The sequence below is a fragment of the Bidens hawaiensis genome, unplaced genomic scaffold (assembly GCF_021521415.1).
Source record: "Bidens hawaiensis isolate Kalapana, Puna unplaced genomic scaffold, B.hawaiensis_p1.1 tig00020995_1, whole genome shotgun sequence".
Lineage (NCBI taxonomy): Eukaryota > Viridiplantae > Streptophyta > Magnoliopsida > Asterales > Asteraceae > Bidens > Bidens hawaiensis.
In genome coordinates this window covers 424,641-449,772 of record NW_027493242.1, presented here as the reverse complement: position 1 = coordinate 449,772, position 25,132 = coordinate 424,641, and the positions used below count along the sequence as shown (strand labels likewise).

At 34.9% G+C, this 25,132-nt stretch overlaps 1 protein-coding gene across 1 annotated transcript; it reads left to right on the top strand.

Annotated features, from left to right (window-relative positions):
* The first annotated feature begins 4,950 nt into the window (after window positions 1-4,950).
* On the top strand, window positions 4,951-23,169 carry LOC143562408 (ras-related protein Rab11D-like). The gene is made up of 4 exons (XM_077050219.1): window positions 4,951-5,035; window positions 17,173-17,324; window positions 20,679-20,776; window positions 22,554-23,169. Exons 1-4 carry the CDS (start codon window positions 4,951-4,953, stop codon window positions 22,987-22,989), a joined length of 771 nt encoding a protein of 256 aa, XP_076906334.1. The 3' UTR covers window positions 22,990-23,169.
* The last annotated feature ends 1,963 nt before the right edge of the window (window positions 23,170-25,132 follow it).

Genomic DNA, 25,132 nt, shown 5'->3' with positions numbered 1-25,132 from the left:
TCTCGGACTTTCTGGTGTTTGGTGATGACTTTGGTGTCGAGTCAACTTCTGACGGTTGTTTCTCTACTGACGAACTAGCCTCGGTCTTCAACGGAGAAAATTCAAGACTAGCCAGTGGTGGTCCTTGCAAATGAAGATGTGACATATAACTGAAAACGCAAAAGACCAAGTAAGTATACTAAGAATTAAAAACTAAAACAAAAATAACTAAAATTTAATTAGACTTCTACGACTCAAACGAAAATAAAACAAATATCACGTATGTAGCAAGTAAGTCTAATCGAACGCTAATAACGCAATCGCCAAGAGTCCCCAGCAACGGCGTCAAAAAGTTGATGTGCTAAAAGTAGTCCAATAATTATTAACTAAAATTACGCTAAACTAGACACTAAGTAATACTCTAGACTCTTAAACTTAACTTAAACTACTAACCGCAAGTGTACTGGTCGACTCTAGTACAGCTAAGTAAGTCCAAATATCAAACCCACGAGACTCTTTAAATAAGAAACTAGAAAATTAGACTCGACTAAAAGACATGACTATTTAATAATATTGTTTGAGGGGATTTTTAAACTAGTTAATAACTAAACCCTAATTAATAATTAACTATTTAAATAAAACCTAAGCAATGATTAACTAATGACTACTTAATAAACCTTAATTATTAAAATAATACTTAATTAATTAAAACAAACCCTAATTGAATTATTCTATTATTAATATTAAAACCCTTTTTTAATGACCAACTAAGTAAACGCCCCGGTACTCCGTACGCGGCCCCCCATTGGCTAAAGGTAGCCCGAGCCGGACACTAGTCCGGACGGACGGAGCCCCTACCGGTCCACCTATTGAGGGATTCACCGATAAAACCCAACCCCCACGCCTGCCAAATGAAACGACAGCGAGGAGCCAGTAAAACCAGGTGAGATCAGGACTTGAACCCTGGCAAGCCAGTGTCATCCCTCATATCTCCCATATAAATTGGTGATAGTGAGGTTTGAACCCCCTACCTCTCACTAGTAAAGTGAATGTTTTACCATTGAGTCCCATCCAATTATTTAAAATAAAAACCCTAATTAAATAAAATATTAAGAAACTATTAAAAACTCTTAGATTAATTCAGATGATGAAAATAACTACCTAGGCTAGAATCTCCTAAGTTACAGCACTCAATTAACTGGTAAACTTAAGTTATGGAACCGGGATCATAAAATAAACCCTCGACAGAAAACCCGAATATGACCCTTGAACTTCATAAGACACTTATGGATTCTTACAAGTTTTAAGGCACACCAATTTTATGAATTAAACTTCCTTACGGTTATTTAATAATTATGTCTAAGTATCTTTATGACAAAATCCTACCTTACATCGCGGAAATCAAAGATAGCTAAGTAGACTTAATTGACTTAATAGACTAAGTTGACGATCAAACCTAGACGGATTCCTTACGAAGAACTAAATCTAGCAATCCTGACTGTAACAACTCGGTCTTTTTCATTTTAAATAACCCGACCCATTGGTGTTTGGAAAATTGTATGAATTTAATTATCACGTTTATCGAGTAATTATCATATTTTTATTTGTTTATTATATTTAACATACATAATCAATATAACATTCCGTTTTTTATTTTCGGTTAATAAACGAAAGTATGAGTTATTATGAGTCGGCCTAGTGTTGGGCTAGATGGAACTGGATTATGGACTTGGGTTATGAAGGAAAGAGGAAAAGATCATGGGCTTAAGCCCATGATCCATAATTATATAAACCATTAATACCCAATTAATTTCATTTCACACATATTCCATACACCTCCCAAAAACCACACTTAAGCTCTCTCTCTCTCTCTAGCCTCTTTCTCTACTCGAAACATAGAAGAATAACCGATTCCGACGTAAGGTAATGATAGTATGATACTGTATGAGCTTAAACCGTTAGATATAGTCACGAAACAACAAGCCGACACCATTAAACCGTTTAAGTCACGAGATCCGGGTGGATTCGGGTATAAACCGAACCTAAGATGAGCTTAGGGGTCACCCTAGCTCAGATCTGGATCAAACGGAACGAAAAACGGTGAAAAACGAGTCAAAACTCGTTTTTCGGCAAACCCGCGTTTTCTGGTGGTGGCGCCGAAAAAGATACGAGGTTAAGGGAATGTTAGAGAATGTTCTGACATTCTCTGACCTAACCCTAGTTCGTTAACGGAGGATTAACGAACTAGAGGCAATTCGTCAGCTGATTCGCTAAGGAAAGATTACGAACTAGCTTTAGTTCGTATCCGATTCGTTAAGGGAAAAGGGTAACGAATTACCCTTGATTCGTTATAGCCAGTTCGTTAGAAGAGATAACGAATTAGATGGACTAATTCGTTATATGGACTGGTTCGCTATGGAACTGATTAGTTAAGAAGTCCAGTTCGTTAAAGGGTTCAATTCGTTATATGAACCAATTCGCTAAGATAAGCCAATTCGTTATGAACCAGTAACGAACTAGAAGTTTAACGGAATGACAAGAACAGTCCCTGGACTTAGAAAAAGAATGATTTAATTACAAAGAAGCCCTTGAACTTTTAAGTTAGCCAATTAATTAAAAAGAATGACAAGAACAGCTTAACCCCAGCCAGGGGCTCTGCCCCTTGGACCCCCGCTAGGGGCTGCCGCCCCTAGAACCCCGCTGCCAGAGGCGCTGCCCCCGGACCCCGTTCGTTGAGGGTAATAATTAAACTAGAAAGACGATATATGTAGTGATAGTTTATTGATACATATAATTATTATACAGTTAGTCGTGCACAGCTCAAGAAGGGAATAACAATTTAACGGTGAACGTAACCGAGAGTTTCTAGTCCCATTCCTTGTTATGTTTTCGGGGCTGTGTGCATACTCGATGTGATTAGTTAATACACTTATCCTAAGTGATAAGTGTATGCCAGATATGTTTTATGTGAAAAGGTATGATTGATTGCTTGACGGTGCGTGAACGATCTTCGGATGTTGCATGTACCGTCAGGTGGTAGTTAATGATATGATTGATATGTATGATGTATGAATGAGGTATGTATGAATATATAAGATGTATGAATAATGTATGTATGATACGTTGATGGTACATGAACGCTCTTCGGAGATTGCACGTATTTTCAAGGGAAGTAAGTAAGGACAGGTATGGAAGAAAGGGTGGCCAGACCCTAATAATATCCGAGGATAGAGGGTACCGGACCCTAATAATATCCGAGGATGAAGGGAGACTGGACCCTAATAATATCCGAGGATGAAGGGAGACCGGACCCTAGTAATATCCGAGGATGGAGGGTACCGCACCCTAATAATATCCGAGGTATGTAGGGTGAATTGCCCTTTATAACGTAAGGATAGCTATAAATGTGTATGAACGAATGAAGTATAGGTTATGTATGTAATGCGTACATTCGGGAACGTATATGTGTATGTAGGTTAACAGATTGAGACAGCTGGTTTGAGATGGACACATGGCAGGATTGAAGAGGCTGGCATCCGAATATTGTCATGATGTTTTGAATGTTATAATTTATGTTATGTTTTAAAAGACAAATTATGGATATTGTAACGAATGGTTGATGTTTTATATTATTCCGCGAAAGTTTTAGTTAACTCTGATTTCTAGAACAGTGTTTATGAGTAAATCCAACGTCCAAAGTAGGGCACCGGTAACGGGGCCTTACAAGTTGGTATCAGAGCAAAGTTCGAGAGATTTAAGCATCCTACATGCTTAGACTCGAACAAAGAATGGGATTAAAGTAAGAAAAGAAAGAAAATGCCAGTAGGAGAATGCCATGTGTCACTCAAGCAAGCTCAGTAACGGTAAAGCGCATGATTAAATAATGTATGTTAATGTTAGCTTAATTGCTAAAGAAAGGATATATAGGGATAGGACTTCTTGACTGTTTGATTGTTTAACTGTTTAAGAATAGAACTAGCACAAATAGATTCATAAGAGGAAGTGTATAAGACACGGAAAGTAACGTGAGCAGCTAATCACAGCTGGCCACTGTTATTACCTGTTAGCCTTACTATCCCTGTACTAAATGGTTTCTTAAGTGATGACGTTTGTGTTTCCTTATAGAATACGAATGGCTGGAGTTAAGAAAGCTGCTGGAAAAGGAGGACGTACAGGACGTCGTGGTAGGCCACGCGTTGTCCAACAACCGTCAGTAGGAGCAGATACTAACGCTGAGGGAGAAGGAAATGCAGCCGGTGGAAATCCGAGTAACAACGAAGAGTATCAACTTGACCCTGCTGTTCAAGCTGCCATTTCTCAGGCGGTAGCAGCTGCTGCGAAGAACTAGAATCCTGAAAAGTCTGCTGAGAAGTCGGGGGAAAGGAGTAAGAAAGATGATGAGGAGGAGAATGAGGGATCAAGTGTGGTTAAGTCGGTGAAGGTCGATGATAGGAAAAGAGACCGAGGTGGGTGCAACTACAAGTCATTTAAAGGTTGTGACCCGCCGAAGCTGACTGGCTTGGGAGACGCAATAACTACTCTCCAATGGATAATTACTATGGAAAAGGTTATCCGCATTAGCGAGTGCCGTCCCGACCAAGCTGTGGGTTTTGCCACCCAATCGTTTCTTGATGAAGCCATGTACTGGTGGGAAACTGTTGAACAGAGGAAGACCCGGGAGGAGATCAAAACTATGCGGTGGGACGATCTGAAGGAGCTAGTGATGAAACGATTCTGTGCTGATGCAGAGGTAGAGAAGGTTGAGATGAAGTTCTTGAGTCTGAAGGCGGGTAAGATGACACACCGCGAATACCTCACTGAATTCAATCGTCTGTCTAGGCTGGTGCCAGACATGGTGAACACTGAAGCCAAGCGGATCAAGTGTTACCTTAGGGGACTGCCACAAAACGTTCGCGTCTTGGTCAAGGCTAGTAGACCTGCTACCTTGATTATGCCGTGGGACTCGCAGAAATGGTTTACAGTGACTTGGCGATAGACGAAGTGGTGGCGGAAGAGAAGAAGGATAAGAAATGGATTGCTGATGTCAAACGACCAGGTACTCAGTTATGGAACCCTAAGGACAATAAGCAGAAGGTGTGGGAGAGAAGGACATGCAAGATATGTGGAAAGGTGCACAGTGGTGAGTGCAAGTGGGGTACTGGTTCGGATGTTTGTCACAAATGTGGAAAGGCTCATGGTGGAGAGTGAAGGCTTGGAACAACTGCCTGTTATAAGGAATTTTTCATTAAATTTCCATGACCACTCAGTTCAGTTATTGACATTTTCACGATTTTTGTTGAAAACATGCGGTGGTTCGTGGGGATCACAACAACCCATTTTCACTTTGTTAGATTTCGTTATTTAGTTGAAGTCGTACGGTGGTTCGTGGATATTTCAACTCTTTACTTAAATTTTAATATATTGAGAATTTAAAATATTTTGATGATTTCTTTAGTTGTTACTGGAATAGTCATTGTGGTTCATGCATATCCAGCTCCGCGTTTTCTTTTATTTAATTATATTTCTCAACTCATCTCTATTTTCCATTATTACTTATTATTTATTTAATCTTTCATGATAAACTATGAATATTGAAACTTCTTTATTTTAATTTAAACGATTCCATGGAGATAGGAAAATCCCTTGTAATCTGGGGATATTATAATGACCCACTTTATACGATATCGGTTTTTAAAGATTTAATTGGAATAGGACTATCTCGGTGATTCGTGAATATCCGCTTCCCAATTTCATCTATTTACAGTTTGTTTGTATACATAAATATTTGCATTAATATTTTTGCATTCCAATTACTACTACCAGTACTTTAATATTTTAATTTACATCATCTTAAATACACAATTGCGATATTTCAATGTTGTATAAAGTTCTCTTTAAATTTCATGAGTTTCTCATTTAACTAAACTAACTCCCTCAAAGTCTTCGTTTAATCTTGTTCAAATTTGTACTCACGGTCTTAAGAATTCTATCTCGAATGTTGCAAAAAAATTTAACAGGTTATTATTCGTCTACAATTATCAATTAAATCCTTCATAAACCTTTGTTGATGTATCCTTGCAATCATAGAATTTTTGGTTAGTTCACGTAAATTTGTTAGTTGGCTCGTATCCCTACTCTTTTTCTTCACAATCGATCTTGTCGACGCATCATATATCCCAACTTCAATGTTTCCGTTTCTCTTAACTTTTAAGTTACTTTAAAATTTTCACTAATTTCATTAATCAAACTTGAAAGTTCACCTAAATTTCGTTATTAGTAATATTTTTATAAAACCTTCTGATTTTACACTTATAAATAAATCAACTCCCAATGGTCTTATAATATGTTAACACTTTCCTCATATTTATAATAATTAATAACTTTTCTCTCAAAATCATGTCTTTCAAATATTTTGTAAATCACATGATGTGACGAATTATGTGGACCGTCCGACGACCTAAGTAATTATGGAGGCCTACATAATTATCGAAGTCCTCGCATGGAAATCATAATGCGTGCAATTGTGTGTCATGATATAGAATCGAAAGTAGTTGTGAATACGGCACAAATGTAGAGATGATTAAGGACATGGTGGATCCGCCGCTGGTACATCCTATATATAAGTGCCCTTATCAGATTTTCATTTGGAGCGTTATTTGGACTATTCAAGGTTCTGTGTTGTGATAAATTTTAAAGGTTATATTTAAAAATTTTCCTTTCCTCAAAATTTAAGGGTTTTGTTATAATATCCTTTAATTTCGGGACGAAATTCCCTAATGTAGGGGAGACTGTAATAACTCGGTCTTTTTCATTTTAAATAACCCGACCCATTGGTGTTTGGAAAATTGTATGAAATTAATTATCAAGTTTATCGAGTAATTATTATATTTTTATTTGTTTATTATATTTAACATACATAATCAACTTTGAGATATATACATTTTTACTCCTAAACCTTAGTTTTAAACCTTTTTGTTTCTATCTTAAAACTTGCAGGGACCTTAAATACAAATCTGACCAAACATATTATAATATTATATTATAACCTTTTACCCAACCCGATCCTTTCTCAACCCGATACCCATTTAAGTTTCTTGGAGCTTAATTCTCGTCCTAATCATGGAATTAATTTATGATTATGATACCACTTGCCTTAAACGAACCTATTGACATATTAATTTTGGTAATAACGATCAAAGAGGATTCATATTGCTTAATTCTTTGAGCTGTCAACATCTCGCTATCAATTACAATACATCGCACGTAATAATCCAATTAATTGAGTCTATAGCCTCCCCATGACCTCGCGAATCAAACCTCACAAGTAATTGATTTGTAGCAATCTGCAACTCGAAGAACAAGATCGTTTTTGGGCCGTCACCCACGTATAGCCGTTCTCCATCAATACGAAATCAAATCTGGTAATTAATATATGATGCGAATTCATTTTAGTCCATAATCCATTAACCCTATATTTATTTAAGCAAAACATATCAGAGTAATCGATTTAGAATTAGGGTTCTTGATTGATTGTATATGCTTAAATATGTAATAGTATAAAACTTTCCGTTTCGTTCTTATACAAACTGTCTTGTTGGCACAGGTGGCTCTTTGTACGTGTGTTAACTTAGTGAGCCGACCAGTGTCAAGGGTACGAGCTCTGGCCAGCCCTCTTTTGGCTTTTTTTTTTATTTTTTATTTTATTTTATTTGATTTAATGCTTTATTATCTAAACAATAAGCAACAATAAACATAAACTAATATTATTACTATGTAACTGGCACCCTATACTGACGTTTACTCGTCTTTGTATTTTTCTTAAAACTATTATATATATATATATATATATATATATATATATATATATATATATATATCTTTATAATGTATGCATATACATACGTTTTCGTTATTAAATAAATAGTATAATAAATATATATTAATAATAAACTTTAACTTGTTTAAACCTCATCATTGGTGATTCTTTTCGTTAGACGTGTTTTATAAACTTATATTTACTATATATATTACATAAATACTAAACGTGTTAAATAGATATTATTTAAAAGGTTTAACACAAAAATATTCATTTATATATTACTACATATTATATTTAATTAATTTCATATTATTATTATTATGATTGTCTATTTATTTATATTCGTATTTTATTTATTCTAATAATTAAAAGTATATCTCACTTTAGTTTTAATTAAATGTATTTTATTTAATTTGTATATTTAATTTAGATTTTATTATTTCAAGCATATCTTATATTATTTAAGTATTTAATTATAAATTATATCATGGGTAATAGTTGGGGAATTTATAATTATTAAGTTTATTAATAACAATGGCCGTAGAGGTTAATCGATCCATCAATAATTATCCTAACCCCAAATGTAACTTAAATCACATTGAAAATCTTAATTTATTTAAATAATGTTATATCTCTTATAATTAATTTATATTATTATTTTCTAACTAGGAATCCTTGTCGGTGTACCCCGAAGGGTTCATCTTTCTCACATCGTCACTTATATTTCGTTCATCCGATCAGGTGAGTAATCACTCCCCTATTTTACTTGTTTTCAAATGTTTTGGGGACACTTGCGTACCATTTATCATATTATTTATCTTATTATTTCTCAAACGCAAACTGTGATCTTTGTGCTGTGTATCAATTGAATGATTGCTTGTTACTTGATAATTGCTTACTTGCTTACTTGAATCGCATTCGGAGAGGTCCAACATAATCTCATTATAGTATGATCATAAGACGTCGTAGTGGCCGGAGCCCGATCGCATTGGCAATGGTTTCACCGACACCTCATTTTTGGTAACCAATGCCCATTCGCATGGCAATGGTTTAGCCCTTTCTTTATGGTTGATTGTTCATGTATGGGCTATGGTTTAATTGTTTATACTCACAGATAACAGTTTTTCCTATTTTTATTCACTTATATCATTATATATTATTACCATTTTTGTTTGTGTCAAAACTGGTGATCTAATCACTCAACATGTGTTGTTGACAAACATATATTTTGTACGCATTTGCAGGTTATAGATTTGAATTGCTTACGAACTGAAGCTCACATAGAGATGACTTTAGGATAAAACATATACAAGAATAGTTGGTTTTGTATTTGTAAATTTTCTTTATTTTTATTGTATATGAATGTTGTTTGATAATAAATAAATTAATTAGATATTGTCGCTTTCATGGTAGTAACCTTGTGAGCTGTGACAATCAGTTCACGCCCCGGCATTTTCGCCGTAGGTTGGGGTGTGACACTGACCAACAAAGATCAATCAATAATCTATAACCTTACAGCTTTCTAGGCTAGCAGCTCACTTTTATCTATTTAATTAGTTTTATTGTTTCTATGATCTTAATGCATATTAATCATAGACTAATCAAGAACACACAGTAAATGACCTAACAAAACCCCATCCTATGAAACAATCACCAAGGGCGATGTAAAACAATAAATCCAAGTAAATGTAACCAAGCAATAAAGCACAACAATTAACTCAAACTCAACAGTTTACTTAAAACATAAACTCCATAACGAAACAAATCCCAATTAAATCAAACCGAACAAAGGTTCATCACGACCTAGGTAGTTTATTAAGTTTAGCATAACATCGTATAATCTAAATCAAACAAAAAAATTAAAACCGAAAACATGGTGAAAATATAAAGAACGGGAAATCAGAGATGGTAAAACCCGTAATCTTCAATCGTGAACGTCTAACTCTTCACCGGTTGTTTTCTGCCTTCCAAACCTCCACAAAACTCGAATAATAGCTCTCTAAAACTCCAAATTCGTCTGGTGGCAGCAGGTTATGTTCAGGTTAAAGTTAGGGATGTTTAAATACTGAAAACAGGGCCCAACAAGTAACGAAAACGAACTAAAAAATAACACCAGTAGCCCGTAGGCACCGCGCGGCCAGAGTGCTTCCTAACGTCTCGCGGCGCGGCGTGTAAGAATGGGGTGGCCGGTTAGACCGGCCTAGTCTGACTGGTTCCTTCCTGACGCGTTCCGGATCCTCGCTTTGGCTCTTTTTCACTCGTTTTTCGCCCTTTTCGTTCACGATCAACTTCCATTGCCTACGAAACATAAAAGTGTTAGTAGTTTTTTTTCAAATCTCGACTAAAAACGAACATAAACTATTAAAATATTGAATAAAATATACACGGGAAACATATATATTTAGCATTATATCAACTTTTAGTTTGAATAATAACCGTGTAATATGACACGTGTAATGACTCTGATGGATAAATAAAGTTCAACATTCATTATAAATGTATACATAAATATGATTGGCTGAAACGGCGTCTGTCACCACCCGAAAGACATGGTCAAAGTCTTCCGCTGTTTAAATTAAGATTTTCGGGGTGTGACACCCTCAACTAGAATCTATGCTATGAATTGAAATATCTTAAACCTGACTCTTACCTTGAAACGGGTATAACGCTTAAGGTCGAACATTGGGGAGCGGTTTAAAGAAACTATGCTTTGACCCAATCCAATCCACCACAATATCAAACCCATCCTAACAAGAAACCGTATACCGGGCCTCACCCGTTGTGCACCACTTGTTAACATCATCATCCGGTTACTCCTTATGCCGTTTTGCACCAACTGCAACCATTATGGTCACCTCATCAATACTTACCAGGAAACTTCGCATGGATAAACCGCTCCACAACGGTTTGTTTCTCCGAACTCGCAACCTCGTGTTGTGTCATTTGCTCAACCCAATGCTACCCCTAGGGCTTATTATAATTGTGACGACGCTAACCATCTACGCAACTTGTCCCCGGCTTGCTTTTGCTCATCAAGCCCAAATCATATCTACTCCTTATTACACCACTCAAGCTTATCAAATTTAAACCTATCAACCCTAAGTTCCTAAACTCGTTGCTCCTCAAGTTCCTCAACTCATGGTTCCAATGAAACCAGTTCAAGACCCTTCTATTCAATCTCCGCCACCAAACCAAGCCGCTTAATCAACCCAAGATGCTCGTGGACGTGCCTTCATGCTTAATATTAACCAAGCCCAAAACTCCATTGATGTGGTTAACGTTACATTTCACGTAAATAATTATTTTGTTTCGGTTTTTATTTGATACGGTGTCGTAGGAGTTTCATTCTTTGATTTTGAGTATATACTTGTCATACCTCGTCTTAAATTATCTAAACCCTTTATGGTAGAAGTAGCGAATGGTAGTTCTATTGTCATTGATTTGTTATCCGTAATTGCACTCTAACCCTCAATAAACAAAGATTTTCCATTGACCTTATATTGATGCAAATGGGTAATTTCGATGTCATAGTAGGCATGGATTGGTTATATTTACATCGTACCGAAATCTTGTGATTTGAGAAATATATTCAAATTCCTCTTGCCAATGGTGTAACCCTAAACTTTGCTGGAGAAAGACCTTTCTCAAAACTTAACCCCATGTCTTGTTTTGAGCTCGACGTAACTTACGCAAGAAGTACGTGGCTTTACTAGCTCATGTAGTCAAGTAGAAACTTCTTCCCACTCGACAAGTCGAATTTCGTATTGATGTTGTGCCTGGAGCTACTCATATTACCAAATCCCCCTACCGTCATGCACCCTCTGAAATGCAAGAACATTTTGAATAAATCCAAGAACTCTCGGACAAGGGCTTTATAAACCCTAGTTCATCTACGTGGGGCGTACCGGTTTTGTTCGTAAAGAATAAAGATGGATCTTTTCGCATGTGGATCGAGTACTGTAAACTCAACAAACTTACCATAAAAAAATATTGGAATTTACCTCGAATCCATGCTCTATTCGACCAACTTCATAGAGCCGCGTGTGATTCCAAAATCGATCTTCGTTCTGGTTATCATCAACTACTTGTTAATGAAGATGATATACCTAAAACCGCTTTCCGTACTTGATATTGTCATTACGAATTTGTGTTATGCCTTTTAGGCTGACCAATGCACCCGCGGTTTTGATGAACCTCATGAATCGTGTTTGCAAACCCTAATTGGATAAATTCGTAATTGTTTTCATCGATGATATACTAATCTATTCTTAAATTGAAACCGATCACGAGAAACAATTGCATGCTATTCTTGATCTTTTGAGAAAATAACAACTTTATGCCAAATTTTCGAAATATGAATTTTGGTTAAAGGAAGTTCAATTTTTGGGTCATATCGTAAGCGAAAAAGGTATACACGTTGATCCCGCCAAATTCGAAGCCGTTAAAATTGAAACCCCCCCTGGCTTCTCCTACCGAAGTTCGATCCTTCCTTGGGTTAGCGGTATATATCATCATTTCACCGCAACATTTCCAAACTTGTTTTACCTCTCACTGCCTTAACACACAAGGGTAAGCCTTATTAATGGGGGGTTGAAGCAATAGAAAGCCTTTGAAGATATGAAGAACATGCTTTGAAATGCTATAATTCTAACCCTTCCAGAAAATAATGACGTTTTCATTGTCATTTGTGATGCTTCTAACCAAGGTCTTAGTTGCGTTCTTATGCAACGAGGCAATGTTACTGCTTATGCCTCGAGACAACTCAAGATCCATGAAGAAAATTATATGGCGCATGATCTCGAGCTTGTGGCAGTTGTATTCGTTCTAAAAATGTGAAGACACTATCTCTATGGTACGAAAGGTGTCATTCACACTGACCATAGGAGTCTTCAACACATTTTTAATCAAAAAGAGCTTAACATGAGACAACGACGATGGGCCGAGTTGCTTAGTGACTATGATTGTGAGATTCTCTACCATCCCTGTAAAGTGAATGTCGTGGCAGATGTAGGGTTGTACAAAGCGCTCATCACTCGAATTCGCTCGCCACTTGCTTGAAAATTGCTCACTCGTTCTTTCGCTTGATTTTAAATGAGCCGATCTGCTCGATATCGGTTTGCAAAGGAGCAAAGGTACGCTTGGTTCGGTTCAGCTCGAATATTTTTAATTGATTCTATATATAATTATATATAGGTTTGCTCGATGGGGTCGAAGTATTTTGTTTAAACTTATATATATATATATATATATATATATATATATATATATAGACCCACACATAATTATCTAAATGTTAAATGAAGTTCATTCATTTAATATTAAGAAAATCCAGACCAATACAAAAGCCCAATATAACTTACAAAACAAAACAACTAAAAGGTAAACCCTAATTGTAAAACATACGTGTCGTCGTTCTCTACTACCTTCCTCTCTTTCTTCTTCTTTTCTCATTGTTTCAACCCTAATTCAAAATAGTCTCCCGTCCGCTCCGCCACTTGTCCGTTCCACCGCTCATCCCATAACCTTAATCAAAGAAAAGCTGCTAAAACGTGGCAGTAAGTTTGTTATCTCATATTGTTGTTTAGTTATTTCGGATCTATTAATCGGTTAAATTTAGGATGTTTTTGTTATGTCCACTTGAATTGCTATTAGATCGATAGATCCTATGATATGTCATTGAAATTGCGTGCAATTTTTTTATACTTTTAGCATCTTACTTAATCAAGATAAAGTAACATTAATAAGCTTCAATAGGTTAAAACTTATACTATAGTGCACTTGCTCGAACAAATTAAAGTTGAAATATGCAATTATGTTTGGATTTTGCAGGATTCTTTCTTGTGTTTTGGATTTTGTTGAAGTTTTAGTTGAATTATTTGTGTATTAAGAACTCAAGGTACAAACATAACCATATATTTTAGTTCTACCTGTTTTATTTTCTATGTAACACATAATAAATATGGTTTTTATATAAAAACTGATAATATTAATAATTTTGCTTAAAGTGTAGAATATCTTCTTTCAGCGATCGATTGGTGGGATTGGGAGTAATTATCATGTTGATTCAAGGGATGGAGAAAGTGTGGATATAGTTGATGAATTGAGACATGAGTTAATGAGCTATAAATAAATGATACCAATCAAGATAGCCCTAGACGTAGGACTCTATATGATGTTTGGGTGCATTTTCTAGTTATTGTAGAAGAGTACAAAGGCAAAATGGTGAATAAATGTATGTGCAAACATTGTAAAAGGAGATACCATTTTAGTGTTAGACGTCTTACGATATCTCTTAAGCGACACACGGCCCATTGTCAATTTATCCAATGAATGGTATTAAAAGCAACTGACAAAGGTATATCTTGATTATGTTAAGTGCTTTCCTAATTTTATGTAGATAGAAAAACATTAATATTGGTTTGGTAGCGTTGCTTTTGTGAGGCTATGAAAATTGACATTAATATTCAATTTAGTTTTGAAACACCTACTATAACTTGTATTTGTTATCAGTTCTAAAAATTTTCTTTCTTTTCACTATTTTACAGGAAACATATTGTTGAAAGTTGGTGTTGTGGAAGTGTGAGTTGATGGCTTGATGCGGGCCTTGTTGTTGAGCTTATTTAGTGTCTTGTTTTGATTTTGAACATGTTGAACTTATTTTGTTTTTGGTTTGATTTTGAACATGTTGAACTTATTTTGTTTTTGGATGGTGTTTTTGTTATACGTATTAAACTTATTATGTATTTGGTTGGTGTTGATTTTGATGTGTTATTTGTTCAGTTTAATTCAAATGTTGCATACTTTTATTATTATTTTTTTTAAATTCGAACCAAATCGAGCAGAACCGAGCTTCTCGGTTATAAACCAAGCGAGTTCAAGCAAGGATTTTCTACTTGTTTCCTTAAATTCGAATTGAGCCGAGCCACTCAGTTTCAATTCGAGCCGAATTCTAGCAGACGCTCGCTCGGTTCGGCTCGGTTTGTGAACATCCTTAGGCCAATGCCCTTAGTCGTAAGGTACATGTTAAATCCGTGTTGCTTAATTGTATTGTTAATCAACCTGATCTTCTTTGTCATGTCTATGAAGCTCAACACGTCTTTGTCACCAAAGGTAACATGTATGATGAGCTGTCGTGTGGTGGCGAAATTCAACTCGAAACCAAACGAAATGGCTTGCTTTATTTCTTAAACTAATTATGGATTTCCGATCGTGACGATATTCGCACCTTCATCTTTGATGAAGCGCATAAGCCATGATATTCCGTTTTACCCCGGTGTAGATAAAATGTATGCTAGTCTTCGTTCCATTTATTGGTGACCAGAAATGAAGAAGGAAAGTAAAATATATGTATCCAAGTGTCTTACGTGTCCTAAGGTTAAAGCAGAGGACCAAAAACCTTTTGGTTTACTCGAGTAACCTTCGATTCCCATTTGTAAGTGGGATGACATTCCTATGGATTTCATCACCAAACTTCCAACAGTCCGTGACTAACATGATAGTATTTTGGTAATCATCAATCTATTAACCAAATCAACTCACTTTATCCCTATTTAAAAGAAACTTTCGGTTGAACAACTTGCTAAGCTTTATGTAAAGCACATCGTTTGTCATCATGGAGTACCGTTGACTATCAAATCCAATGGTGATGGTCGTTTCACCTCGCGTATTTGGAAATCTCTTCAAAAGATTTGGAAACTCGATTAGATATTAGCACCACTTATCATCCTCAAACCGATTATCAATCCGAGAGAACTATTCAGACTTTGGAGGGTATTTGTAGATCATGTGTACTTAAATTTGGTGGAAATTGGGACATGTAACAGCCCAGCTACCGCTGCACCGCAATATTGTCCGCTTTGGTCGGGACGTGTACCACCATCGCCTCACACATTTGCTTTTGGTTGCCCAGGTGGAGACTTCCCAAGAGGTCACCCATTCTGATACTACTTCCACCAGAGCACACTTAACTGTGGAATTCCCCTCTCATCCACTACCATTAAGCGCCCAAAACGCGTTATGATGGGGAATGTAACCACCTCCTTATAAAGAAGGCTTTGTTCTCCTCCCCAACCAATGTGGGATGTCACCGGACACTCATCCACCACTCATTGAATTCTCACACAACAATAGTTTCCACTCTAGCATTGGAATGACTCCATTCGAATCTCTTTATGCCGCAAATGACGTTTCCTGATCTGTTGGAATGAAACTGGTGAATATCAAATAACCGGTCCAGAGATGGTTCAAAAAACATCCGATAGAAATTCCTCAAATCCGTCAGGATCTTCTTGCCGCAAGAAGTAGTAAAAAGAGTAATGTTGATAAACGCCGCAAGTCTTTTGAGTTCAACGTTGGTGATCAAACCCTTCTTAAGGTATCTCCTTGGAAAGGAGTCGTTCGTTTTGATAAAAGAGGAAAGTTATCACCTCGATTTGTTGGTTCGTTCAAGATAAGCGATAGAGTTGGTAAAGTTTCTTATAGACTCAAACTTCCCGAAGAGCTCTCTAATGTCCATCCGACCTTTCATGTATCGAAACTTAAGAATTTTCAAGCCGGGGGTAATCTAGGTATACCCCTCAATGAATTTCTTATCGAATATACCATGAACGTTGTTGGGAATCTTGTTGAAACCAAGGACCGCAAGGATAAGGAAACGAAACATAACAAAATTACATTAGTTAAAGTCTTCTAGGAATCTAAACGTGGTGCTGAATTTACTTGGGAGCGTGAAGATCAAATGAAGACCAAGTTTTCTCATCTCTTTGTCGCATATTTACCCTAATTTCGGATGAAATTTCCAAAAGTAGGGAATACCGTGACATCCATCAATTTTCGGTTTATTATTTGAACTTGTTTACCCGGCCCAGGCTTGTATTCAGATCTTTATCATTAATAAAAACGAGTATTTATTAGTATTTTATTTTTTTTAATTCATTTTATATTGTTATGTCATCTAAATATGTTAAACCATTATTAAAATCACTTATTTCGAGCTTAAATCACATTTCTAAAAACTATAGGGGCTAAAAAGTGGCAAGAATGAAACTATGCTGGTATCACCCCCTTAGCGTGGTGCGTAGAGGGATGCGTGTGCAACGTGTGGCATGGCCCATGTAGCCGGTGCAGCTTCATTCGTTTTCAAACTCGTTAACTCGTTTAATTCTGATTCTCCATTTAAATTTTGTTTGTGATTAAAATTCTTGGTTCTAGAACATTCCTAAAGAATATTATATAATAAAGGGATCATCTTTATAGTAAACTGATGATGTTTTATCCCTAATTCAAGTTATTTTATCTTTAGTTTAAGTTTAAACGAATTATCTACAAATTGCTGATAAACATTAAGCTTTAATTTGTTTCCTATGTAAACACAGGTGTGTTATCATTCATTCTCTGCTACACAACTCACAATCCTCACTCTCTTTCACGAATTCAAGCTCAGTCAAAGTGTTCTTCAAGGTTTGACTCAAAAAAGTCAAGCAACTCTTTCAATCTTCAATCAACTAGTTCCTCATACAATTTTTGGGTAAGTTTTAGTTTTTATTGTTAGTTATCAACCCTTGAACGAAAGCCCTCATCTAATTTCAATAGATTTGGGAGATTTCATGTTCAACTGAATTTAATTCCATTTAGGGTTTATGTTCTGAACTAATTTGGGGCTTTTCAATTACACTATGAATTGACCCAAATAAGCTTCAGACTTTTTAATGTTTTATGTTTGTAATCATGTTTTGGGCATGTTGGACCCGGATCCAATCTCATATCGACATTCAGACCGACAACGAACCGAGCATTCGCTTAAGTTTTAGTTTCTTTATGTTTTATGTTAAATTCCAGATTTTGTTAGTAATTCTTATTGAGTTTAGTTTAATTTTGACTTTGGAATATTTAATCAAATTTCAGGATATTCTCAAGTTCGATTTGGCCAGTTCACTTAAGTCGATCTTTTTGTATTTACTTATTTTCTCTCGCCTGCCGTGTTTCTAAAGGTGAGTAATTCACACCCCATTTTAATTTTATTGTTTTAGGGACAACATGTATATTACAAACCTCATTATCATTATTATTTAACATCCTCAACCACAATTCTAATATATGTGTTTACGTGCATTGCTCAATTAGTTGATTATATATTTTTTTATACATGTTGTAGAAACTTACATGAGTTGATTGGGACAAAGCAAATAGTTAATGGACTTTAGGATATCAACAAACTCAATAAGTTATCGTGATGCTATTTTGAATTTTGTTTATTTGGATGATGTTTTGTTTTGGACTTTGCGATGTTCATTGATTACTTGAATTTAAAAAAATATTGTTATGTTAATATTAATAGTGTCTTGCGAGCTACTGTGAAATTAGTTGCGCCCCGACATTTTCGTCGTAGGTTGAAGTGTGACAATATAAAACATGACACATATGAAATGGAAGTATAAAATCCGGAAGCATTAAGATTTAGTCCATTTCGGATAATTTTGGTTAACCAAGGGTTCAAACAACCGATAACCCGGTTAATTTGGTTTTGCGTCTGTTGGTTTTGGATTCGGTTATGCTTTTTTTCTTAAACAACATTTGGAAAACTACCCCGAATACCCGACTGCGTCTTTTTAAGACGGGATGCCAACCATCCATCAATAAGATAACCCAAAAAACCTCATTAAGCCAGATTTTAAACCTAAAACTCCAACACACATTTTACTACAATATTAAAGCAATACAAGTTTTCCACATGGCATTCGCCTAGGATGTCCACATAGGCTTCAAAGTCATCAGGTTTTCCATCTACATCATTTCCACGTACTAACAAATTAATTTTAGTCTAAATTAGTAATCAAGTCAACTATTATTTTATGTATACGAAATATCATAATTGTTACCTAAATTATTATAATATTATTTACAAATAAATACTTTGTCAAATTAAGAATGAATAAATGTGCTATAGCGTACAAGTCAAATTAGAATTTGAACTTTAATTAGATGTGATCCTGTGTTACACAGATATTCTAGGCCTTTAAGAATAAACTAATTATCAAATTAGCTATGAAATAAACTGATTTATCAAATTCGAAATTAAGTTCATAATTTTAAGATTGTCATTTTTATAAATCAACATTTCTTACTATTTACTATTAAAAATTGTTACATATAACATCTTCATTATTGGAAGTTTAGTACTATTTATTTCTATGTTTGCAAGTTTAAGAGAGTTGTTTTAACCTAGGTATCTTTATTTTTTTATAATATGTTAATTAACATTTGTTTTGTTATTATTCATTTTTTGTTTGAATTATATTGTTACCTTATTATTTCGAAGCTTGAATTTTGTTAACTTCATATTAGTTATATATATGGATAATTTTTAAAATTGTCAAAATTGTAACTTAAGATAAGGTTAAAATACAAAGGACAACAAAAATAAGAAGTGTAAGAAGGAATCTAATCCATTGATCTTAGATTTGAATGGTGGAGATTAATATAAGAATAAAAATTGATGAGAAAGGCATGAAGATAATTACCCACTTATGATGACTTTCTTTCTCCACATGCAAAACACATGACAATTCCTCCATCATTTTAAAACGTCTATAATTTTTTCATATGACATTTTATAAAAAAAAAATTCACCATAATAAGAAACGTTTTTTATATTTAAAATGAATATTATATTAGATTAAAATAAAAAAAATATTGAGTTTCTTTTATATAGTGTTATTCGTTGTTCATTGTGTTTTTAGTGTGTTTTTCAACTGTTACTCATATTAAAGATAAAAATTAAACAAATATTACGTCATTGTGACTTTGTGCTCAACATTTGTTTTTTTACTTATCGTTGTGTTGTAGTCATTGTGTAATACGTTCATGGTTTTTTATTGTGATTGACATGTGTCATTCACTTAATTTGAGAAAAATAGTATTACCTTCATTGTGTATTACGTTCAAGTCATTGTGTAATATGTAGTTTCCATTGTGTTTTACGTTTCAGGTCATTGTATTATATGTATTCCCCATTGTGTCTTACGTTTCAGATCACTGTGTTATATGTATTCATCATTGTGTTTTACATTTCAGGTTATTGTGTAATATGTATTAGATAATTTGTTGTTATTTTATCATTATATTTACATATTATCATTACACAACGGTGTTACTAGTATTTAAAAAAAACATAATAATGAGTTGAAAGGCACAATGACAAAGTGAAAGACACAATGACGAAAAAAGACCTAATGATAAGCAAAAAGACACAATAATGTACTTTTGGTTTTAATTTTTATATAACAAAAGCATACTCATATTAAAAGTAAAAAAAACGCTTGTTATTATGATATTTAAAAAAATATATATATATATCACATGAAAAAGTTATATACGTTTTAAAATGATTGGGGAATTAAAATGTTACTTTCATGTGGAGAGGGAAAATATGTACTATTACTTTTATAACCCTGTTCATTTGGTCTCTCACTTAACACATGTCAATTAATTATGACTTTTCACACTCCTTATTTTTTGTTGGCCTTTAAAATAACCCAATATTGAAATTTATTTTCAATTTTATCGACATAAGTTAAAATTTAAAAAGTTCAAATATTTCTCTCTCACCTAATTTGTGTTTCTTATAAAAATTGTAAATTAATTTCAATTATACCAAAATAAATTCAGAATTTGAAAATTTAAAGATTACTTTATTCAAAATTAAAAATTTTAAAATCTCAAAAAATATACAAAAATTGATGTATATAATGACAAAATATTTTATTAATTGAAAATTACTTATTATAAATACGACATATATTTTTTGAAACAATATATGCAGCTTACATAGTTATCATAATATGCGTATTGCTAACTTACATGGTTGCATTGTTCTTTGTAGCATAAAAAGAAGACATGGTACAATCTAAGATCGGCTGATTCATATGTAAATGAGGCTTCTTTGCATGATCTCAATGTTGTGGGTGGACGGCCTGCTTGGTGAGATTATTGAACCCATGGGTCATCATGATGCTCTTACGGATGCAAGTTTAAACAATGAAGATCACTAAAGTGTTGTTGTGAGTTAAGATATTCTTGTATTGTTTAACCTATTTCATCGGGTTTGCTTAATGATTTGATTATTATAGCTCATTTTCTTTCATATGCATGAAAGATCCAGGACAATCATGAGTGAAAATTAAAGTCGGTATTAAATTAGTCATACTGAATAAAGAATCATAGGTAACAAATAAAGCAACAAACAAACGTTGTATAGAAGAGATTTTGGAAACTTAATGTGAAAAGGATTAAAACAGGGGGGGTCTAACATAATAATATGCAATTTCGGTTATTTCTCATAGAAGGGGGTCAAAATGGTCAAAAACACAAAACCATAGGCAATGAGTGGGTGGAGGCTAAACTTGGTAATTTGAGACACCACCTTAATCGCCGCGAGAGAGGCAAAGCAAGTATTGTGGGGTGAAGACGAGTACGATTACCTGTTCAAACTGGTTCTAATCGGTGACTCCGGCGTGGGCAAGTCCAACCTCCTCTCCAGAGGTCATACCCCTTTCGTCTTCTTCGTTATGTCATTTCTCATTTTAACCTCATAACACCCTTTGTCTTATATGTGATAATATAATTAGTCTCTAGCTTTACTACATGAGATACAATACCAGCATTTGAATTTCAAGTATTAAATGGTTGATGCTAAGATGAAATAGAAAAACAATATATGAAGCATGGCTCAAAAGTTTTTTCTTAAGCTTTTGATAAATATATACAGTGGTGCTTCTGATCACCTTGTGTTGTGTTTCTTTATTCAAAAAATGTTGTTTTCTCAATGTACGCCTCCTAAATCACCGAGAAATGGACATTTTTATCTACTTAATAAAGCGGTATAGATGCAAACAGAGGCCATTGTGATCCTAGTAACCTTATGATCAGGATTACTGATCTAAGATAGAAATCTGTAATTGATCAAACTATATTATAAGTTTATCAAGAAAGTTGTGTGGAATAAGATGCATGTACAATCAGCTAGGTTCTAATATGGTTACTGTTGTTTCAGATTAAACACTGGTATCGTTGTTAGCACAATGTATAGGAAATAGAGGGTGTCGGTTTAGACCCGTTTTTGGATAAACGGGTCAGTGTGGGTTATACTCCTTTTTCTAACGAGCTAAGTGAGTAAACCATAAAGATTTACCCTGCCCATTTTAACCAATTACACAGCATGCCCAACCTGTCCATTTTGATCCAAAATAGTTACCCTTTTGACCCGCCCGTTTTGATCCAAAAAACTTGACCCTTTTTCCTTATAATCCGTACCCTTTTTGAACAATACGACAACATACCCAACCCACAAATTTTGATTGAAAAAAGTTAACCTTTTTTTTGACCAATTCATCACATGCCCGACCCACCGATTTTGATTCAAAAATGTTACCAAATTTACCCGTACCCTCCTTTATCAAATAAACAACATGCCCATTTTGCCATCTCGATTAAAACATCAAATTATCTTCAATATTTTGTTTACTACCATCATTATCCGTATTTTTTGTATGTTTGTTGCTTTGATTTCTCTCATCCCACCCTCCGCAGACCTTAGCATTTGCTATAAGTGTGATTTTACTGCTACGTTTGTTATTCTGTTTACTTTTGATGGTGACTCATTTACAGTTACTATAGTCTAATCATTATCTTGGTATCATAGGATAACCATTACTTTTCTTTGTCATACTAGTTTGCGTAACGTATGTTTATATTACAGGTATCGTGCGATCACAAGTGCTTACTACCGAGGAGCGGTCGGTGCTCTACTAGTATACGATGTAACCCGTCACGCTACTTTTGGAAGCATCGAGCGGTGGTTAAAGGAGTTGAGAGACCACACCGACCCCAACATTGTTGTCATGTTAATCGGCAACAAATCTGACCTCCGTCACCTACTTGCAGTGTCAACCGAAGACGGGAAAGCATTAGCCGAAGCCGAGTCCCTGTATTTCATGGAGACTTCTGCATTGGAAGCAACTAATGTTGAAAATGCTTTTAGTGAAGTGATTACACAGATTTACCGTATCGTGAGCAAGAAGGCGGTTGAAGCTGGAGACGAGGGTGCTTCTGTTTCGGTTCCTTCAAAGGGTGCAACGATTGATGTCTCTGGTGAAGCATCGAGTGCTAAGCGGTTTGGGTGTTGCTCGAATTAGGATTTGGTTTGTGTTAGTTTGTATGTGTTGAATTGTGTTTCATGAGAATGCATCTAAGGAGTGTTTTCAGGGAGTTGTTTTAAGAATATTGAGGATGTCAAAGGGCTGTGTTATAGTTATGATTTATGAACTGCTGTTATTGAACATGGGTATCTTTTTTTATCTTCTATTTATGCGAAATTGTAGTATTAAGTTGTGTGACTTAATTCATCTAGAAGGTATTGGTTTGTAAGTATTAAACTCTTTTTTATTTGCCAAAAAAATAAAAAATGGAATTGCACTTGCATATTAATTAACATAAAAGTTTGGTTTATATAATTGGTTTCTCTAATACCTTATTGCATTTTCTTTTTAACGGCTGATATTATTAATAAAAAGAAAAGCTAGACTAGCAGGAGGCTTGACTAGATACAACAAACGCCAAAAACAAGAAAATCAAAACGAGAAAGCGCGCCAACTTTCCCAATTCATTTTTACAAGTTTCCCTCTATTTTTCACCCAAAGAAGGCTAAGATGTTTGGTGTCTTTCATGATTCTATTAACCAAGACTCTTTTATTATCAAAGAGTGTCTCAATTCTAGCCTTCCAAATATGCCAACACGCAGTAAGGATGATAGCTTGAAGCGTCTTTTGTTTTATCTTATCAACTCCACAATTAAGGTGACTATTTAGTAGGTCTCGTATTTCAAAAGCATGCATCATTTTTTTTTAATATGATCCTACGAGTTTTGGTCTTGTTAACATATTAGAAAGTGTTGGGATAAAGATTTTCCCCGTTTCTCTTTGTGATTTTTTTTTATTTTGCATTTCACAAGTTGGATTTCAATAGTTAGATTTAGGGTTTAACTTCGTATAATTTCAGTTTTGACAAATAATCAATATACTTTGAAAGAGTGTTTTTTTTTCCGCTGAAACTCACTCCATGTCTAGTAATTTGTGTGATTATGTATCTTTTAAAAATCATATACAAAACATGTGTGTAATCATATACCATTTGTTACGATTTTAATTAAAAAAAATACCTTTTTATATATAATGAAAACATGCCCTGTTTTAGAATCCGCTTTGGGCCTCCTTAAAGTTTGAGTTGGCCCTGCAATATGAAACTAGTAAAAATACTTAGATTTTACGAAACGTTTTAAAAACCGATTTATATATGTCGGTAACATTGCTTAAACCGGATGCCAATCAAGTGGCCGGTGCATTTTGTCATGGTAAATTAGTTGAATAGCTTATAAGTTGAACCGTCAATTTAGCAGTACTACAAAATATTTATGATGGGTGCAAATTCAAATAATATATTTATGGGGTACAAATTCAAATATAAATATATATGATAGAATAAATGCTGATATCAATGTAAGTCCCACATGGCTGGCTAAAGCTACCCGTAGTGAGCGTAGTGGGCGGGAAGGGAGGACAAATTCTGGGCGACGTGGGCTATTACACCGCCTCTAGCGAAATGTGGGGCAATAAGGGGGGCGCATTCGCTTTGTCGCCGTTTGGGTGTTGAAAATTATAATAAAATAATGTTTTGACCGTTCATTTTATAAAAAAAAATATTTTAAACAATATATATATACACACATATACCCTTCTTCTCCAAACCATATCCATTTCATACATTATACATAACCAAATTATCAAAAATACAACCAAAATGAATCCTAGAAACAACCCGAACCAACCGAAACACCCATTCCCTCTTTTCGGTCAACTCCATGGTTCGCAAAACCAACCGAACGTGAACATGCAATGGAACCCGAACACCCAAAACCAACCGAACCAAAATTTCCCGTTTGGATTAACCGACCCGAACCTAAACATGTATGCCAACTTCCTCATGCCCCAAAACCTCATGCCGGTGTTCGGATCTACCCAACCGGACCCGGATATGGTGCCGGAGACCCAGAAGTCACGGGCCTCCGGTTCTAGCCAAAAACCGGGCCGTAAACGCGAAAAAAAAAAAAAAAACTAGGTAAGCTGACGGCGCAACGTGATCCATACAAGCAATGGACCGAGGATGAGGAAATAGCTCTCGCAAGGGCTTGGATCCTTGTTTCGGAGTATCCCGACGTCGGTAAGTTTTTTAATATTAACTATATATATATATATATATATATATAACTTTATTCATTCTTTA